Below are 17,413 nucleotides of genomic sequence, written 5' to 3' on the forward strand. Positions count from 1 at the left end.
AAGTGGTGGAGGCTGCCTCGCTAAATATTTTTAAGACACGGGTTGATAGGTTTTTGATAGGCAAGGGGATTAAGGGTTATGGGGAGAGGGCGGGAATGTGGAACTGAGACACGACAGATCAGCCATGATCTTATTGAATGGCGGGGCAGGCTCGAGGGGCTAGGTGGCCTACTCCTGCTCCTATTTCTTATGTTCTTAATTGGGCCAGTGGGCTGACAAATGGCAGTTTAATTTAGATAAATGCGAGATGATGCATTTTGGTAGATTGAACCAAGACTTACTCAGTTAATAAGAACATAAGAAATAGGAGCAGGAGTAGGCCATCTAGCCCTTCAAGCCTGCCCCGCCATTCAATAAGAACATGGCTGATCTGAAGTGGATCAGTTCCACTTTCCTGCTTTCTCCCCACAACCCTTAATTCCCTTGTCTGTCAGAAACCTATCTACCCATGACTTAAATATATTCAGCGAGATAGCCTCCACCACTTCAACAGGCAGAGAATTCCAGAGATTCACCACCCTTTGAGTGAAGAAGTTCCTCCTCAACTCTGATCTAAACTGCTCCCCCCTTATCTTGAGGCTGTGCCCTCTAGCCCTGCTATCCTTTCTAAGCAGGAAGAATCTCTCTACCTCTACCCTATCTATCCCCTTCATTATCTTACACGTCTCTATAAGATCCCCCCTCAGCCTTCTAAACTCCAATGAGTACAGACCCAATCTATTTAGTCTCTCTTCATAGGCTAACCCCCTCATCTCTGGCATCAGCCTAGTGAACCTTCTCTGCACTCCCTCCAAGGCCAAAATATCCTTCCGCAAGTGCAGCGACCAAAACTGCATACAGTACTCCAGCTGCGGCCTCACCAGTACCCTGTACAGTTGCAGCAAGACCTCACTACTTTTATATTCTATCCCCCTCGCTATTCCATTCACCTTCTTGATCACCTGCTGCACCTGCAGACTGGGTTTTTGCAATTTGTGCACGAGGACCCCCAGGTCCCTCTGCACCATAGCACCTGCAGCTTTTCGTCTTTTAAATAATAATCCCTCCTACTATTATTTCTGCCAAAGTGGATAACCTCAAACTTGCTAACATTATACTCCATCTGCCAGGTCCCCGCCCACTCGTTTAGCCTATCCAGATCTCTCTGCAGACTTTCCACACCCTCCACTCAATTTGTTTTTCCACTCATCTTCGTGTCATCAGCAAATTTCGTTACCCTACACCTAGCCCCCTCCTCCAGATCATCTATATAAATGGTAAACAGTTGAGGCCCCAGCACTGATCCCTGCGGCACTCCGCTAGTCACCAACCGCCAACCAGAATATCACCCATTGATTCCAACTCTCTGCTTCCTATTAGACAGCCAATCCTCTATCCACACAAACACCTTACCCCCAACTCCATGCACCCTAACCTTCTGCAGCAACCTTTTGTGAGGCACCTTATCAAACGCCTTTTGGAAATCTAAAAACACCACATCCTCCGGTTCTCCTCTGTCTACTGCACTAGTCACATCCTCATAGAAATGCAATAAATTCGTCAAACACAACTTGCCCTTAACGAATCTGTGCTGCGTCGGCTCGATCAAACCACTGTTTTCTAGGTGCCTCACTATTTCTTCTTTGATGATGGATTCTAGCATTTTCCCAACTACAGACGTTAAACTAACCGGCCTATAATTCCCTGCCTTTTGTCTGCTAACTTTTTTAAATGGCGGCGTAACATTAGCCATTTTCCAATCTTCCGGCACTTCCCCGGAGTCCAGCGAATTTTGATAAATAATTACTATGGCATCCGCTATCACCTCTGCCATTTCTTTCAGAACCCTGGGATGCATTCCATCCGGTCCCGGGGACTTGTCTACGTTCAGTCCCATTAGTCTATCAAGCACTACCTCTCTAATGACAATGGTAGGGCATTGGGGAGGGTTACAGAACAAAGAGATCTAGGGATACATGTTCACAGGTCTTTGAAACTGGTGTCACGGGTGGACAGAGTGGTGAAGAAGGCATGTTTGGTTTCATCAGTCAGAGCATTGAATACACGAGTTGGAATGTCTTGTTGAAGTTCTACAAGATATTGGTAAGGCCACACTTGGAATGCTGTGTGCAATTCTGGTCACCCTATTATAGCACGGATATTATTAAACTAGAAAGAGTGCAGAAAAGATTTACTCAGATGCTACCAGGACTTGACGGATTGAGTTGTAAGGAGAGGCTGGATAAACTGGGACTTTTTTTTCTGGAGCGTAGGAGGCTGAGGGGCGATCTTATAGAGGTCTATAAAATAATGAGGGACACAGATCAGCTAGATAGTTAATATCTTTTCCCAAAGTGAGTCTAAAACTAGAGGGCATAGGTTTAAGTGAGAGGGAGAGATACAAAAGTGTCCAGAGGGACAATTTTTCCACATAGAGGGTGGTGAGTATTTGGAACAAGCTGCCAGAGGTAGTAGTAGAGGCAGGCACAATTTTGTCTTTTAAAAAGCATTTAATAGTTACATGGGTACGATGGGTAGAGAGTGATATGGACCAAATGCAGGCATTTGGGATTAGCTTAGGGGTTTTAAAAAAAGGGTGGTATGGAGAAGTTGGGTGAAAGGCCTGTTTCCATGCTGTAAACCTCTATGACTCTAAAATGCTTCTGAATGTGTTTATTTAAGAAATTACTCCCTCTGTGTCTTTTACACTGATTATATCCCAGATAATGTTAAGGTTGGAAAGAAAACTCACCAGCTATTCGTGAATCAGCTTATTTCTTCATGTTGATGTCATCAATGGTTTTTGTTTCCTCCTTCTTCAACATTCCTTGGCATTTCACTTTCAGAACATAAAACATAAGAATTAGAAGCAGGAGCAGGTCATTTGTCCCTTCAAGTCTGCTTTGCTATTCAATGAGATCATGATGGATTTCACCCATTTAATTTCAGGACCCAGTCTACAGCTGGCAAAGCTGACTAAGAACAAGAAATAATACAAATCCAACCTGACCAGTTCTACTCTGGATCATCAGCAAAGTGATGGAATGGGTAATTGGCAGCGTTATCAAGTAGCACTTACTCAGCAATAATCTACTCACAGATTCTCAGTTTAGGTTCCATCGGTGTCATTGAGCTCCTGACCTCATAATAGCCTTGTTCAAACATGGACAAAGAGTTGAATGCGAAAGGTGAGGTGAGAGTACTGCCTTTGAGAACAAGGTAGCATTTGACTGAGTATAGCATCAAGGAGTCCTAGCAAAACTAATGTCAAGTGGAATCAGTTGGAAAATCCTTCTTTGGTAGGAGTCATATCTGAAACATGGAATATGGTTGTGGTTGTTGTAGGTTAATCACCTCAGTTCCAGGACATCACAGCAGAAGTTACTCAAGGTAATGTCCTAGATCCAACCATCTTCAGCTGCTTCATCAAAAACCTTCCTTTCATCATAAGGTCAGAAGTGGGGATGTTTGCTAATGACTGCACAATGTTTAGTTTCTTATTTTTATTTTATTATTTGTGTCACAAGTAGGCTTACGTTAAAATTGCAGTCAAAGTTACTGTGAAAATCCCCCATTTCGCCACACTCTGGCGACTATTCAGATACACTGAGGAAGAATTTAGCGTGGTCAATGCACCTAACAAGCACTTCTTTTGGACAGTGGCAGGAAACCAGAGCACCCAGAGGAAACCCACACAGACACAGAGAGAACATGCAGATTTCATAGACAAGCCAGGAATCAAACCAAAGTCCCTGGCTCTGTGAGGCAGCAGTGCTATCCACTGTGCCACCGTGCCACCCATTGTGCCATCAAATGTTCAGCATCATTCATGACTTGTCAGATACTGACACAGCCCATGTCAAAATGCAACAAGACTTAACAATATCCAGGAATGTCAAGTGACAAGTAACAGTCACGCCATTAAAGTGCCAGGCAATGACCATCTCCAGCAACAGAAATCTATCCATCACTCATTGACATTCAATAACATCACTATCTCAGCATCCCTCACTACCAACATTCTGGAGGTTACCATTGGCCAGAAACGGAATTGAACTATCCATATGAATACTGTGGCTACAAGAGCAGGTCAGAGGCTAGAGATCCTGCATCAAGTTACTCATAGAACATAGAACACTACAGCACAAACAGGCCCTTCGGCCCACAAGTTGCGCCGACCACATCACCTACCAACCTACAGACCTATCTATAACCCTCAATCTCATTAAACCCCATATACTCATCCAGAAGTCTTTTAAAAGACCCCAGCGAGTTCGCCTCCACCACCACTGACGGCAGCCGATTCCATTCACTCACCACCCTCTGAGTGAAAAACTTACCCCTAACATCACTTCTGAACCTCCCTCCCCGCACCTTAAATCTGTGTCCTCTCGTAGCGACCATTTCAAACCGGGGAAATAGCCTCTGAGAGTCCAACCTATCTATTCCTCTCAACATTTTGTAAACTTCTATCAGGTCGCCTCTCAACCTTCGTCTCTCCAGGGAAAAGAGTCCCAGCTCCCTCAACCTAACTTCATAAGGCATGCCTCCCAGTCCAGGCAACATCCTTGTAAATCTCCTCTGCACCCTTTCTCTTGCCTCTCCAAAGTCTGTCCACAATTTACAAGACACAAATCAGGAATGTGATGGAATACTCTTGACTTGCCTTGATAAATGCAAATCCAAAAATACTCAAGAGGTTTGACATCATCCAGGAAAAAGCAACCTACTGGATTAACATCCCTTCCACAAGCATTCGCTCCCTTCACCACTGAGTCACAGCAGCAGCAGTGTATATCATCTGCAAGATGCACTGCAGGAACTCACCAAGATTCCTCAAGCAACACCTTCCAAACTCACAATCACAACTGTCTAGAAGGACAAGAGCAGCAGAAAGCGATAGTGGGATTGAGGAGGGTTTAAGGCAAGATGGTAGAGGTAAGGGACATGAGTGATGGCAGGCAGGGAAGTGGGTACTCATCCTTGCCATCCGGTTGTTCATCTTTAGGCATTGCATGCCTGCCCTCTGTAAAGCTCCTGGTACTCACTGTCACAGCTAACACCTCCCATGCCTCTGCTACTAGGCTGAAGACAGCCTCCTGTCAACTTGCAGGAACAAGGTGGTCTTCTTCTCCACAGCTTTGAACACCCTCTCAACTTCTGACTCTAGAAATCTGGGAGCTGACCTTTTCCTGGCCATTTTGCCGGTTGAAGTGAGAGTGCTGCTGAAGTGAGTGCTGAAATATCGATCCTGCTTGTGGAGGCTTAACAACTAAATCCTGACTGAGGCAAATCGGGCACCAGGCATTAGAAAGTTTATGTGAAACAAATGGGGGAAGAAATGCCCCATTGACATAATTGTGAATGCAGATTGCTAGCAGCATCAGCAGGAAACCCTCCAGCTTTCCTGCTGGCATGGGCACTTAATCCCAATTTGAGAGAATTGCAGCCCTGGTTGCATCAGACAGTTATGAAGCCTGCAAAAAGGAATGAAATCAGATGGACCATCTAGCATCAACTTAGGCACCAGAAACTTCAAAACAAATTCATCCCTGTTGTCCCTGCAAAGTCTTCCTTAGTAATGTCTGGAGGCTTGTGCCAAAATTGGGAGAGCTGTCTCACCAACTCGCCAAGCAACAGCCTGATATACTGACGGAATCATACCTTACAGGCAACGTCGCAGATGCCACCATCACCATCCCTAAGTAGATCCTTTCCCACCAGACAGGACAGGATAGAGCCAGTAGAGTTGGTGGCACAGTCGTATACAGTGTAAGGGAATTGCCCTTGGAGTCATCAGTGTCGACTCTGGACTCTATAAAGTCTCATGGCATCAGGTAAAACATGGGCAAGGAAACCTCCTGATGATTAATACATACTGTGCATTGTCACCTCAACAGCACCCCCCTCCCCCAACTCTTATCTGATAAATCAGTACTCTTCCAAACATACTCTGGGTGGGGACTTCAATGTCATCACAATACCAACAGTGGCTCGGTAGCTCCACAACTGACCTAGTTGGTTGAGTCCTAAAGGACATGGTGACTAGACCGGATTATGGCAGGCGGTGAGGGAACCAACAAGAGAGAAAACATGCTTGACCTCATCCTCACCTGTAGGCCTACCACAGATGCATCTTTCCATGTCGTGTATCAGTAGGAGTGACAATTGCACAGTCCTATATAGGATATAGCCTATTGTGTTATGTGGCAACATGCTAAATAGGATAGATTTTGAATAGATCTAGAACTCAAGATGGGCAACCATGATGTGCTGTGGATGACCAGCAGCAGCAAAATTGTACTCAGCCTCAATCTGTAAGTTCATGACCCGGCATATCATCCACTTTACCATCATCACCAAGTCAGGGGATCAACCTGATTCAACAAAAAGGGCAGGATGGCATGACAGAAACAACACGAGGCATAACTAAAAATAAGATGTCAGTTTGGTGAAGCTACAAACCAACTCCAAGCTACAAACAACATAAGCAGCAAGTGATTGACAGACTAAGAAATTCTACTTCCAAAGGATCAAATCTAAGCTCTGCCACATCAGGTGGACAATTAAACAACTCATTGGAGGAAGAGGCTCTATAAATATTGTCATCCTCAGTGATGGGGGCCCTATCTAGCACATCAGTACAAAAGATAAGGCTGAGGCAATTGCTACAATCTTCAACCAGAAGTGCCGAATGGATGATCCATCTCAGTCTCCTTGGAAGGTCCCCAGTATTACAAATGCCAGACACAACCAATTCAATTCATTCCATGTGTTATCAAAACACAGCTGAAGGCACTGGATACTGTAAAAGCTGTGAGCCCTGTGAGCAATAGTACTGAAGACGTGCACCAGAATTTGCCATGCCCCGAGCCAAGCTGTTTTTGTACAGCTATGATACTCGAACCTACACAGCAATGTGGAAAATTGCTCAGGTACATCTTGTACACAGAAAACAGGACAAATCCAACCTGGCCAATTACCATGCCATCAGTCTACTCTTGATGATCAGTGACATGATGGAAGGGGTCATCAACAGTGCAATCAAGCAGCACTATCTTAGCAATAACTTGCTCACTGATGCTCAGTTTGTGTTCCTCTAAGGCCACAATTTCCTTGGTTCAAATATGGACAAAAGTGGTGTGGGCATACCTATACCTCAGGGACTGCAATAGTTCAAGAAGGCAGCCCTCAGCCACCTTCTCAAGTGCAATTCGGGATGGGCAATGAATGTTGGCCTAGCCAGTGAAGCCCAGATCTGTTATGAAAAACAAAAATTGAGAAACAATTAAATTGTTGCAGGACTACAAACACATAGCCAAGGGTAGCACATTTATTTTCCTTAACTACATTTGTATCCCAGATTGTATGACTATCCTGTTTGTCTCATCACCTATACTGCTGTGTGCTTTTAAACTTCAAACATATTTAATTAATTGAATTTAACTCCCCAGCTGGTATGGTGGGATTTGTATTCATGTCTCTCAATTATTAATCTAGGCCTCTCTATTACAAGTCAAATAATATAACCACTATATATAACCAATATATCATTTCTATTAGCTGTGGCTAGCTGTCACATTGCCTCTATCCTGTGACACTCAACTATTCCTCCAAATGTTGAATTCATAGGAATGTAGCAGGTTGATTGCTGAGGAATTTGTTATAATTGACATACTTCTGCAATCTACGACACCTGAGCAATATATATAGGTGTAACCAAAGTAATAGAACACAAGTTTGATTTTTGAGCACATCATTAGGCTGCTGAAACAGACCTTCAAGTGTCTCAACAGGCCTGGGGTGTTTCTCCAACATGCACAACACATTAGAATAGTGTGTTACATATTCCACCATCTCACTTGCATTGAGTGGTAGCATAGCAAAAATCTGCATCAGACAAGGAATACTGGATAGAGACAAGGGAGGCAATACTCCCATCCCAATGCACTAACTTTTTAGTGCGTGTGCAGCAATTTGTGGGATTCGCGCATGCGTTCCCGATGCACAAACATCTCCCAGCGCTGGATATCCGGCATTGTCGGGACTATGCTGGAAAGTGCCAGGAACAGTAAGTTATTTTAATCTTATTTTAATGTAATTTAAATGTCATTATCAGGCCTGGGACTGAATCCTCTGCACCCAATAGCATCTACCACTCTGCCAATAGTTTCACTTTGGCGGAGTTTAGACTAGCTCCCCACTTTCGGGGAGCTAATGGCCTGATCCTGCTGGAGTGAGGTGGGGGGGGCGATCGAGGCCCCTCGGGGGTTGGGCGGTGGGGGGCTGGTGCTCCATGGGCATGGGCACCCTGGCAGTGCTAGCCTGTGCCCCCAGCACTGCCCAAGGCCTAAGTGCCCATGCCCAGGGAGCACCTTGGCACTGCCCACTGGACATCGGACATTAGCTAGGTCAGAGCCTAGGGGGGCAGGGCTTAGCAGTGATCAGTGGGAGTGTGGGGTTCCACTGCCACTCTGCCATTGGGATCGGTCAGGGCTAGAGGGAGGCCAGCAATCGGGGTGGGCTGGGGGGCTGGTCTGCCAGGGGACTCTGCCGGGTTGGGGGGTCTGCCTGGGGGAGAGGGATTTGCCAAAAGGGTGGGGGGGATTATCACTGTTGGGGGGGAGGTGGGATGGGAGCAGGAGGATGGAATGGGGATGGGGGTTCATGATCAGGCTGTGGGGGTGTCAGGAGGGGCACCACTGTGAGGGTCCCAGGCTGGCCTGCGATCGAGCTGGCCAGAAAACTGCAGGCTAACAGTTCAGGGCCACTGCATGTGCACAGAGGCCCAGAACTGTCAGACTCCGGCGTGAATAGGTCCCGCCTCCGATCTTTTAATAATATTCGCGATTGAGACCTCTGCATTGCATAGAATGTGAGAGATTCGAGTCCGAACTCCCATTGGAAAAACAGTCATGATTTACATCAGTTTTCCTGTCAATTTAGCACTTAGAACTTTTTTGGGAGAATCAAACAACAAAAGGAGGATAACTGTGAATCGACAAGAGGCTGAAAATGATCAATTGCATAAACTACATAAACCACTAAGTTGCTAATGCGAATAAGTAAAAATTATGAACATCAATAGCCAAGTAACACTTTGGAATATTTTAAAGTTAGCTTACTGTTCTGTTTTGTCTAGGTACTGCAAGAAATGCCTTAAACCAACCACATGTATGGTTGACCATTTTTCTAACAGCAGCGTTGTGTGTCCTACCAGTTGTTATTGTGCGATACCTCAAGTTTGAATTGAAACCTACCTTCAGCAATAAAGTACGTTCTTAATTCATGGCATAGAATAAGGCTATTTGCAGGAAAATGATTTATTAGTTGTAATTATGTTACTTATTATTTGAAAGAATATTCTGTAACTATGAACAACAGTATTGCAATCCTTCTGATTTCAGTTGTAAAAATACAATATTGTTATTTGTTTAAATGTAATTATTTTTAGGGGGAAATCATTTAGCTCAGTTGTCTGGATGGCTGGTTCACAGTGCAGAACAATGCGATCAGCGCATGTTCAATTCTCATACTACCTGAACCTATTCATGATGGGCTACCTTCTCTTGCCTGAGGTGTAGTAACTCTCAGGTTAAAATCACCACCAGTCAGTTCTCCACCTCAAAAGCACAGCAGCATATGGTCATCTGGGACGATAGCAATTTCATCTTTTAATTATTTTTAGAGTTAATGTAAGATATCGCGGAACACAGGATAATCATTTCCTTGATATTCCTGAGCCTGGACATTAAAGTTGATGCTTCAGTACTTATTGTCACTTCCCAGCATCGAATAGTTATTTGTTGAAAGTGGCAAAAGCCAAAGAGTAAGGGAACATATATCATTACTGGAATTTTACTGCCTCGCTTGCTTGAGGCTTGTAAGATCCCGTCTGAGGCCAGCAGAGAATGCCATTCTGCAAGCCTCACCCACCTCAATTCTGAAGCAGCATGCTGGTAAAATTCTCAGAAGCAATTGTGATTTTTGGTAAAAGTGTCTAGATTATCAATAGAATCACGTGAGCCAGGTAGTGTGCTGCACTAGTTAATTCCTCTTGTGTTTGTCAATACAAATTTTACTCTTCATTTCAGCATTTGCAAGCTATACCCATTTTGTCTCAACCCATTGACAATGGCAAATATGTAGCAACGATTTAACATTTTAGTCTGAAGATGCTATATATGGAAATTAATTTTAGTTGAATGTGTTATTTAATTATGAACACTCACAGAATTATTTATATATTTTCAGCTGCAGTATAGAATTAATCAAATGAAGATGCTTCCACCAAAACGAATAATTCCACACTTGAGACGACCCAGTGCACGACGGTCTGCATATGCTTTTTCTCATCAACGGGGTTTTGGTGACCTCATTACTTCAGGGAAGAATATGCGAACGAGGGCTATCGATTTAAAACCTTCTAAGACTAACACATCATCAAGTATTGATCAACTGAAAACATGAACATGGTTTAAAATGTGAAGCCACATTGGAATGAATTCTATGTGGGGAAGTGTGACAAATGACTATTGGTAAAGACAACATTTAGTATTTACGCATCTTAAGGTACTGACTGTACAGGGGCCACCTTACATGAAGAGTACAAAGTTTCATAAAACAGTGCAAAAATGAAATCAAGATATGATGTCTGAGTTAAAATAGCAAGAATAGATCTTCAGCTGACAACCTATTTTTGACTTTTAGAAGCACACTAAATTTAAACAATCTTTACATTTGGAAGCTAAATGCAACATGTTTACAGTAGAGGAATCAAAATAGCAGTAAAATCACAATGTAATCCAAAATAGATTACTTTCTCAAATGGAGCTTGTTTTAAAGAAGACTTTTTTTTACGTTTCCCCTTTTTCTATCCGGAATGCTTAGAATTTCTCATTAATGAGAAATCACAACTGCTTTTGAAACTAGGTAGAAAGCTTCTAGATTATTAATAGAATCACTTAAGCTAGGTTGTATGCCGCACTAGTTAATTCCTCTTGTGTTTATCAATACCAACAGTGGCTAATGTTTATATCCCACAATCACTTCTATTTGCTTCTTGCAATAGTTATTTGGTAAAACTGGATCCACCTGAGGTCTGAAAGAAATGACTTTATTCTAAAGAATATCTGAGTTGTTTATACTATTAGTTGGAAACCAGAGGGTAGTAGAAATTGGAAACGCTCGATAATTGCCAGTATAAATTGGACGTAAGAGTCTCTCTATTAAGCTAAGCTTATCCTACAGGTATTAAATACTATGTTCAAGTTAAGCTTTCAAATTTATGTTCAAGCATATCAGGAATAGCTTGGATGCACTGAGGCTACTATTGGAATGTGATCTCATGGAGGATATTTTTATTATAGGTAGTGCTCTGGTGAAACATTCTAAGAGAGCTTAATTGTAAATATGGAGAAATTTAAATTTTAAAGTACAATCATATAAATGAAATAGTCATGCTACCTTGCAGAGGAATACAATAAATAGGTGGAAATCACAAAATAAAATTTGAAAGAAATAGTCTCCTACCGAATTAAGATATGATAAAAGCTATTCAGCTTCCTAATATTATGCATAAACTGAAGATTGTTAAATTTAGTGAAACAGAAATGGAAGACATCAGATAAACATGGCGATCTCAATATAGATTGAAGGGGACACCTTGAAGTACAGAATCCAAAATATATTTTGCAACCTGAATTCTAATTTAATAGTCTGACCTAAAAGGGTGCTATTTTAGTCACAATACTTCTAGGTTGTGCGAACATCACCTCTCTTTTACCTGTTGTATAGTCCTTAACAGATGAAGTAGTTGGGTAAGATTTAAGTTTCTTGTCTTTGAAGCATAGAAACATAGAAAATTTGAAGCACAGAAGGCAATTGGCCGCATTGTTTCTTTGCCAGAGGAGAAGTTTTCGGTGAAGAGTTATCCAGCCTAATTCCATTTTCCAGCTCTTGATCCATAGCTGTGCAAGTGACAGCACGTCAAGGTCTATTCTAAGTCTGATGAAAGATTTTGTCTCTACCATCCTTTCAGCCATTGAATTCCAGACTCCTACTATACTCTGGGTGAAAAATATTCTTCACAACTCCCCTTTAATCGTTCAGACAAAATTACTTTAAATGTTGTTTATTATGGATCCCTTTGTTAAAGAAATAGGTCCCTCATATCAATTCTATCTAGGCCCCACTTAATTTTGTACATCTCAGTTAAATGCTCTGTTCCAAACCTTCTCTGTTCCAAACAAAACAACCCCAGCCTACCCAGACTTTCTTCCCAGTTGAAATTCTCTATTCCTGACAGCATCCTGGTAAATTTGTTGCTTGAATGCGATCATATTGTTCTTATAAAAGTAGTTACCAGAGCTGTAGGCAGTGTTCTAGCTGTGGCTCAGCTAGTATTTTATACAGCTGTAGCATAATTTATTGCTCTTCTATTTTATACCTCCACCAACGAAGGACAGTATATTGTATGAGAGAAAAAAAAGAATGATATGTTGAGTGTGGGAAATGCCAACAACCGCTGCAAATAAAAGAAATTTATCGTAAGTGCGGAACACAACCAATGACAAAATGATATTAGGCACAAACACACCATATGCATTCCTCAAAACTAATCTACATTTATTCAATGTACCTTGATCACAATTGTCCTGAGCACATTTAAAAAACTTCTTCAGTCTGAGGAGCTGGACCAAATAGATCCTGTAATCAGCCTTATTAATGATTAGCAATTTGGTTTATATTTCCAAATGCACAAGCCTGGGTCTTCAATCTTCTATACTTTATCTGTGCAGGCCTTCTGTTTGTGCAGCATTTTGTTCAATATTGAAGTTTATTTTTAGGGGACTTTAACAAAAAAATTGGAAATGTTTATCAGGTCAGACAATAACCGTGGAGAGAACACTCAAGTTGATATTTCAGCTCGGGACACATCATCATGACTATTTCTTTCAGGAACCATATGCAGACTGTGAATTTGTCTTCTGTAACCATTCAATAACTAATGAATATATGCTTAACATAAACTAAAACAGCAGGTTTAAAATAGAGCTTAGAAAATGTTGCCTTTGTCTTTCCTTTCCATCTTGAGACGTATCTTTTTTGCTGGGCCAATAATTCCATTGAAACTATCAGTTTTTTTCTCTTTCTTTTGCTCCTTTGGAAATGTCTGTTCTTCATTCATCAGTCTGCCCAGTTAGAAGCGGAAAATTAGCAACATTTGGGGAAATGTGCAAAATGCCCAACTGGGTGCATCATTGTTGAGTCACTACTAAGGAAGGTCCTAAAAATGACCCGACTTGATGTAGCTCCAATATAAAGTTAGTGAGTAACACAAATCAGTCGTACAAAGGTTAGGAATAGGATAACATCTATTGTAGAGCATTTCTGATCTGGATTGCACTGTCTGAAAGGGTGATATTTTAAAGGAAATTGGATTAATAAGTAAAGGGATAAAATTTGGAAGACTATGGGGATAGGCCAGGAAATTGGGACTAGCTAAATTGCTCTTGTGCAGACTGTGCATGAACTCAATGGACCAGATGTCCTCCTTCTGTGCTGTAACAATTTTATGATTGTGTATTTGTTTTATACTTAAAGCCATGCCTTGCAATTCTATCTCTGCATATCCTCTGGATACTCTTCCATTTTGTTGTTCAATTTAATGAATGTACATATTGAAATGGAAAAAAAACCTTGTTTACGTACCCATGATTATAGTTTCTTGAAATAACTAACTGTTGAGTTGCGCATAATGTCTGCAAAATTATAGAATCACATTAGGAGTAAGAAAAAGTTCTGAAACTGGTTCAAAACCTGGTAACTTGTGAAACCTTTGACAAAGACTGAACAAGCTAACTTCTGAGTAGGTATGTTAAGTTTTGTTAGAGATAATATGCATAATTTTATATTTAATTTTACTAATAATTTAAAGCGTAATGCAAGATTTTTCAGATGCAGGGTTTCGAGCCCTGCCACCCAATATGTTGACAGAAAAAGCATCCACAGTTCCTGAGCCATTTGATACTCTCTGTTGTCTCCTCTTGCCCCAATGCCAAGTCTCTCAAACAGGATTTCACCTTCCCTTTCCCCCACTATAACAATAAAAGTATGGATTGTTTAAGGTGAATGGAAGAATGGCAGATTGACCACATGAGGGACCGTATTTAATGGAGTTGATAGCAATCTCATTCAGCCCTCCGTCACGTACTTTAGGGAAAGTCTGCCAAATTAACTGCCACTCAGGAACTAACTGGACTGTGTGCGTCTTCTCAGGGATCAAGAACCCCAAGGATGGAAGTCTCAACTGCCAAGGGCTGCCAGTTTCTGGCAGCAATTACTCGGAGGTAGTGGCTGCTGCCATTATGACAACCACCTAAAGCTTAAGGGATCCCCACACACTACTATTTTACCTGATTAATTACTCCTGCCACCAATGTGTGGGAAGACATTAAATTCTGCCTGGAGAATTTTACAGTTCCCCTGCCTACAAATCCACCAGCAGGAACGGTAAAATGCCCATAGAATATGTTTTGTAGAAACACAAATACTAAAATATTTATGTCTGAAAGAAGTATATAATGTCTACCTTTTAATATGCAAAGAAGAACTTGCCCAAATATGATGGGGACAGTCTGCAATTCTCTGGTTTACACATTTGGCTATTTCTATAGCCATTTTACAGCACCATTTGATCATACATTTTATACTGCATTGCTTGAGAGAAGAAAGCTAAAAATAACTTATGTTATTATCAAATTATTTTATAGTTTTGACTACTAATCCAATAAAAATAGACAGACTTAGGTGATTAAAATGGAAATAATTAAGTCCTTCCCCTCAAAAAATTTTAGTCTTCGACCATTAAACGTTAGAGAACATTATAGTAATCATAACCATAGAGTTTACTATGTGTATGGCTAACAGGTTTAAGATCAAATTGCATGTTTATAGATGGATGTTAATTTTGCTGGACGATCTAAGTTTAATACTGTGCTTTTGCAGTGTTTACTAAGAATGCACCAAACATATCCCAATTCCTGGCAACACGGTATGCAGATTTGAATCTAGATTGTATGATTGAGAATTCATTATAACTTTTTGTTTACTGGCTTTCCCGTGAGTTGTCCTTTAAAATCACTGGTAAGTATGTATGAATGCACAAATGCAAGCTGCTCCAGTTGTACTTCTCTCAAAATTTGTATGAATCTAATTAATAAGCATTGTTCTCATTCAGCCCCTCAAGCGTGTTCTGTCATTTAATAAAATCATGATCTCATTCAACAAAATGAATTCTCAGGCTCGACCATGCTGTTGAGTGAAATAACAATTAACAATATTCTTCAAAGTTACTTGTGCAAGTCCTTTGCTGAGATAGATGAATAGCAGCTGGAGAAGGTTGCCACCCAAATATTTTAGTCAATGTTTTAGGCTGTGGTGCATAACATCAGATGCAAGGTAGATAACTTAATTTAAAATAAACAAAGGTGCTTGTTCAGAAAGTTTTAGGAACACTTAGGCTGGTATTCTCTGACCTCGCTGAAATTCTCCGCTCCCACTACAGTGAATGGGGCTTTGGTTGTTTGCCAAATTCTTCATTCTCGCTGGCAGCAGTGGCAGGTGCGTACAAGTTCAGAGAATTCCCGCCTAAAGCGGTTTCTTTAAAAAGAGATGGGTACAACAAAAGTTAGGAATGTGAATCAATTGGGTTACTGACAGTAAAACTGATCTTGAAGAATTCTAACAATGCCAGCTTTACTTACACTTTGAGTAAATGCTGGTAACATGACACCAAAGTGATGAATAATTTTCTAATACAAATCTTTTTATAGTTAGGTGTATATGTATTCAAAAAGTCTAAATGCTTACTCCAATTAATTGGAATTGGAATTTTCATATGCAATCAACCATATGGAATAATGACAGATTATAGTGTGACACTTTATCATAAAGTTGCACGTGATGTCATCATGCCAAAAAATGCTCTTCTGGCTCCACTCCATTCTTTAATAATGATAGGTTTGTTAAACATGTTTTCATTTGTCGCTTTTAAACAAAAAATATGTATAATTGAATATATGTATGGCAAAATTATTTTAATTTTTTTATGTGAATGGACACCAAAGAAAGCAAATGCTTTAAATATATATTTTTAAATCAGTGTTTTATCAAATCACTTACAATTAAAGTAACAAATGATTGCATTTCTCTGTTGTTATGTACATTCATATCAATCTTGCCATGTGAACTGTAACACATTCTTAAAATTTGCCTCAACTCTACAAATTCATTTACAACAGAATATAATATTTTCTGATTTATGATGTTGTAATTTAGAATGTTGTTGTTCATGGTTATCAGGACTTCATATCTCTTAATAGTGTTTCCTGCATTTTCTTTAATTATAAGAATGTTTTAACTCATTGCTGTAATTATAGTGAAAGGTATGTGTTATAATGACTAGCCAATAATTTATATTAAATTTATGTTATGTAGGTTAATCAGCTGCATTACACGTCATAGAAATTCCTCATAAAACAGCCTGGTTGGAGTAAATTCCTGAGTAAAGAGTTGTGGAGGTGGCTCACCTGCACCATAAACCTTAATTATTCAAACATTGCCAATTAATTCTAACATTGATAATTTAGACTTGTATTCTGGAGATTCTTCAGTGGAGACTTGGTAAGGGAAAAGTAGTGTGCCTATTGCATGTTTGGGAATAATTTTGATGTTGAGTGATAGCATAAAGTGAATGATATTGATTCAGCTGGCCATTATACATCTCTGCTGATTTCCATCAAGTCACTATTATTTAAAGTTCCTGTATTTAAAGTGGCCATTAAAAACTATCTTTTCTGCCTTTTATGTAATTATATACATAGGTACAACTGCATTTTAATTATACTATAACAGGTGGGTAAGTATGGTGTACCAATGGTGTGGTAACCAGTTGATAAAATGACATGTTGGTGATTACATGCGTCCAAACTCATTTGCTTTCCTGTTTGTGACCCTTAAATGTGCTTTATTCGGTTCTTTCCAGTCATGTTTTAAATTTGCCCAAATCACCAAATCAAATCAATGAAAACAGAGATGTCCTTTATGGCTACATAGTGTCATTCCTTGGTCTCCTTGACTTTTCTGCGGCGAGACATAGTTGAGCACTCAGTTTCCTCCAATGATTGTCCTCTGTGATCTATCTCTTTGGCATCAATTTCATGCTATTCCTACCTGTACCAGTTGAATCGGTATATTTCTTCTAATTGCTTTTGCTATGTTTAGTTATCTTTGATGCTCCTCAAGACTCCATTCAGGAGCCCATTTTTCCTTTCATCTAAATTCTGCATTTGGTAATGTCAATTACGAGAGCAAGGTCAGTTTCCACTTGATACTTCTGCCTTCTCCATTGATCTCAAAGTTGTTGATTGTC

General features: G+C 40.6%; 1 protein-coding gene across 1 annotated transcript in view; it reads left to right on the forward strand.

Moving 5' to 3' along the window:
• Window positions 1–12,196, forward strand: part of atp8b5b (ATPase phospholipid transporting 8B5b) — a 166,542-nt gene extending 154,346 nt beyond the window's left edge. The window contains exons 25-26 of the mRNA XM_080211768.1: window positions 9,122–9,252; window positions 10,234–12,196. Coding sequence (XP_080067894.1) covers window positions 9,122–9,252; window positions 10,234–10,449 — 347 coding nt within the window. The 3' untranslated portion in view covers window positions 10,450–12,196. The remainder of the gene's footprint in view (window positions 1–9,121; window positions 9,253–10,233) is intronic.
• Window positions 12,197–17,413: the final 5,217 nt, after the last annotated feature.

This window comes from Carcharhinus amblyrhynchos, chromosome 1 (assembly GCF_965287045.1).
Source record: "Carcharhinus amblyrhynchos chromosome 1, sCarAmb.v2.hapA, whole genome shotgun sequence".
Lineage (NCBI taxonomy): Eukaryota > Metazoa > Chordata > Chondrichthyes > Carcharhiniformes > Carcharhinidae > Carcharhinus > Carcharhinus amblyrhynchos.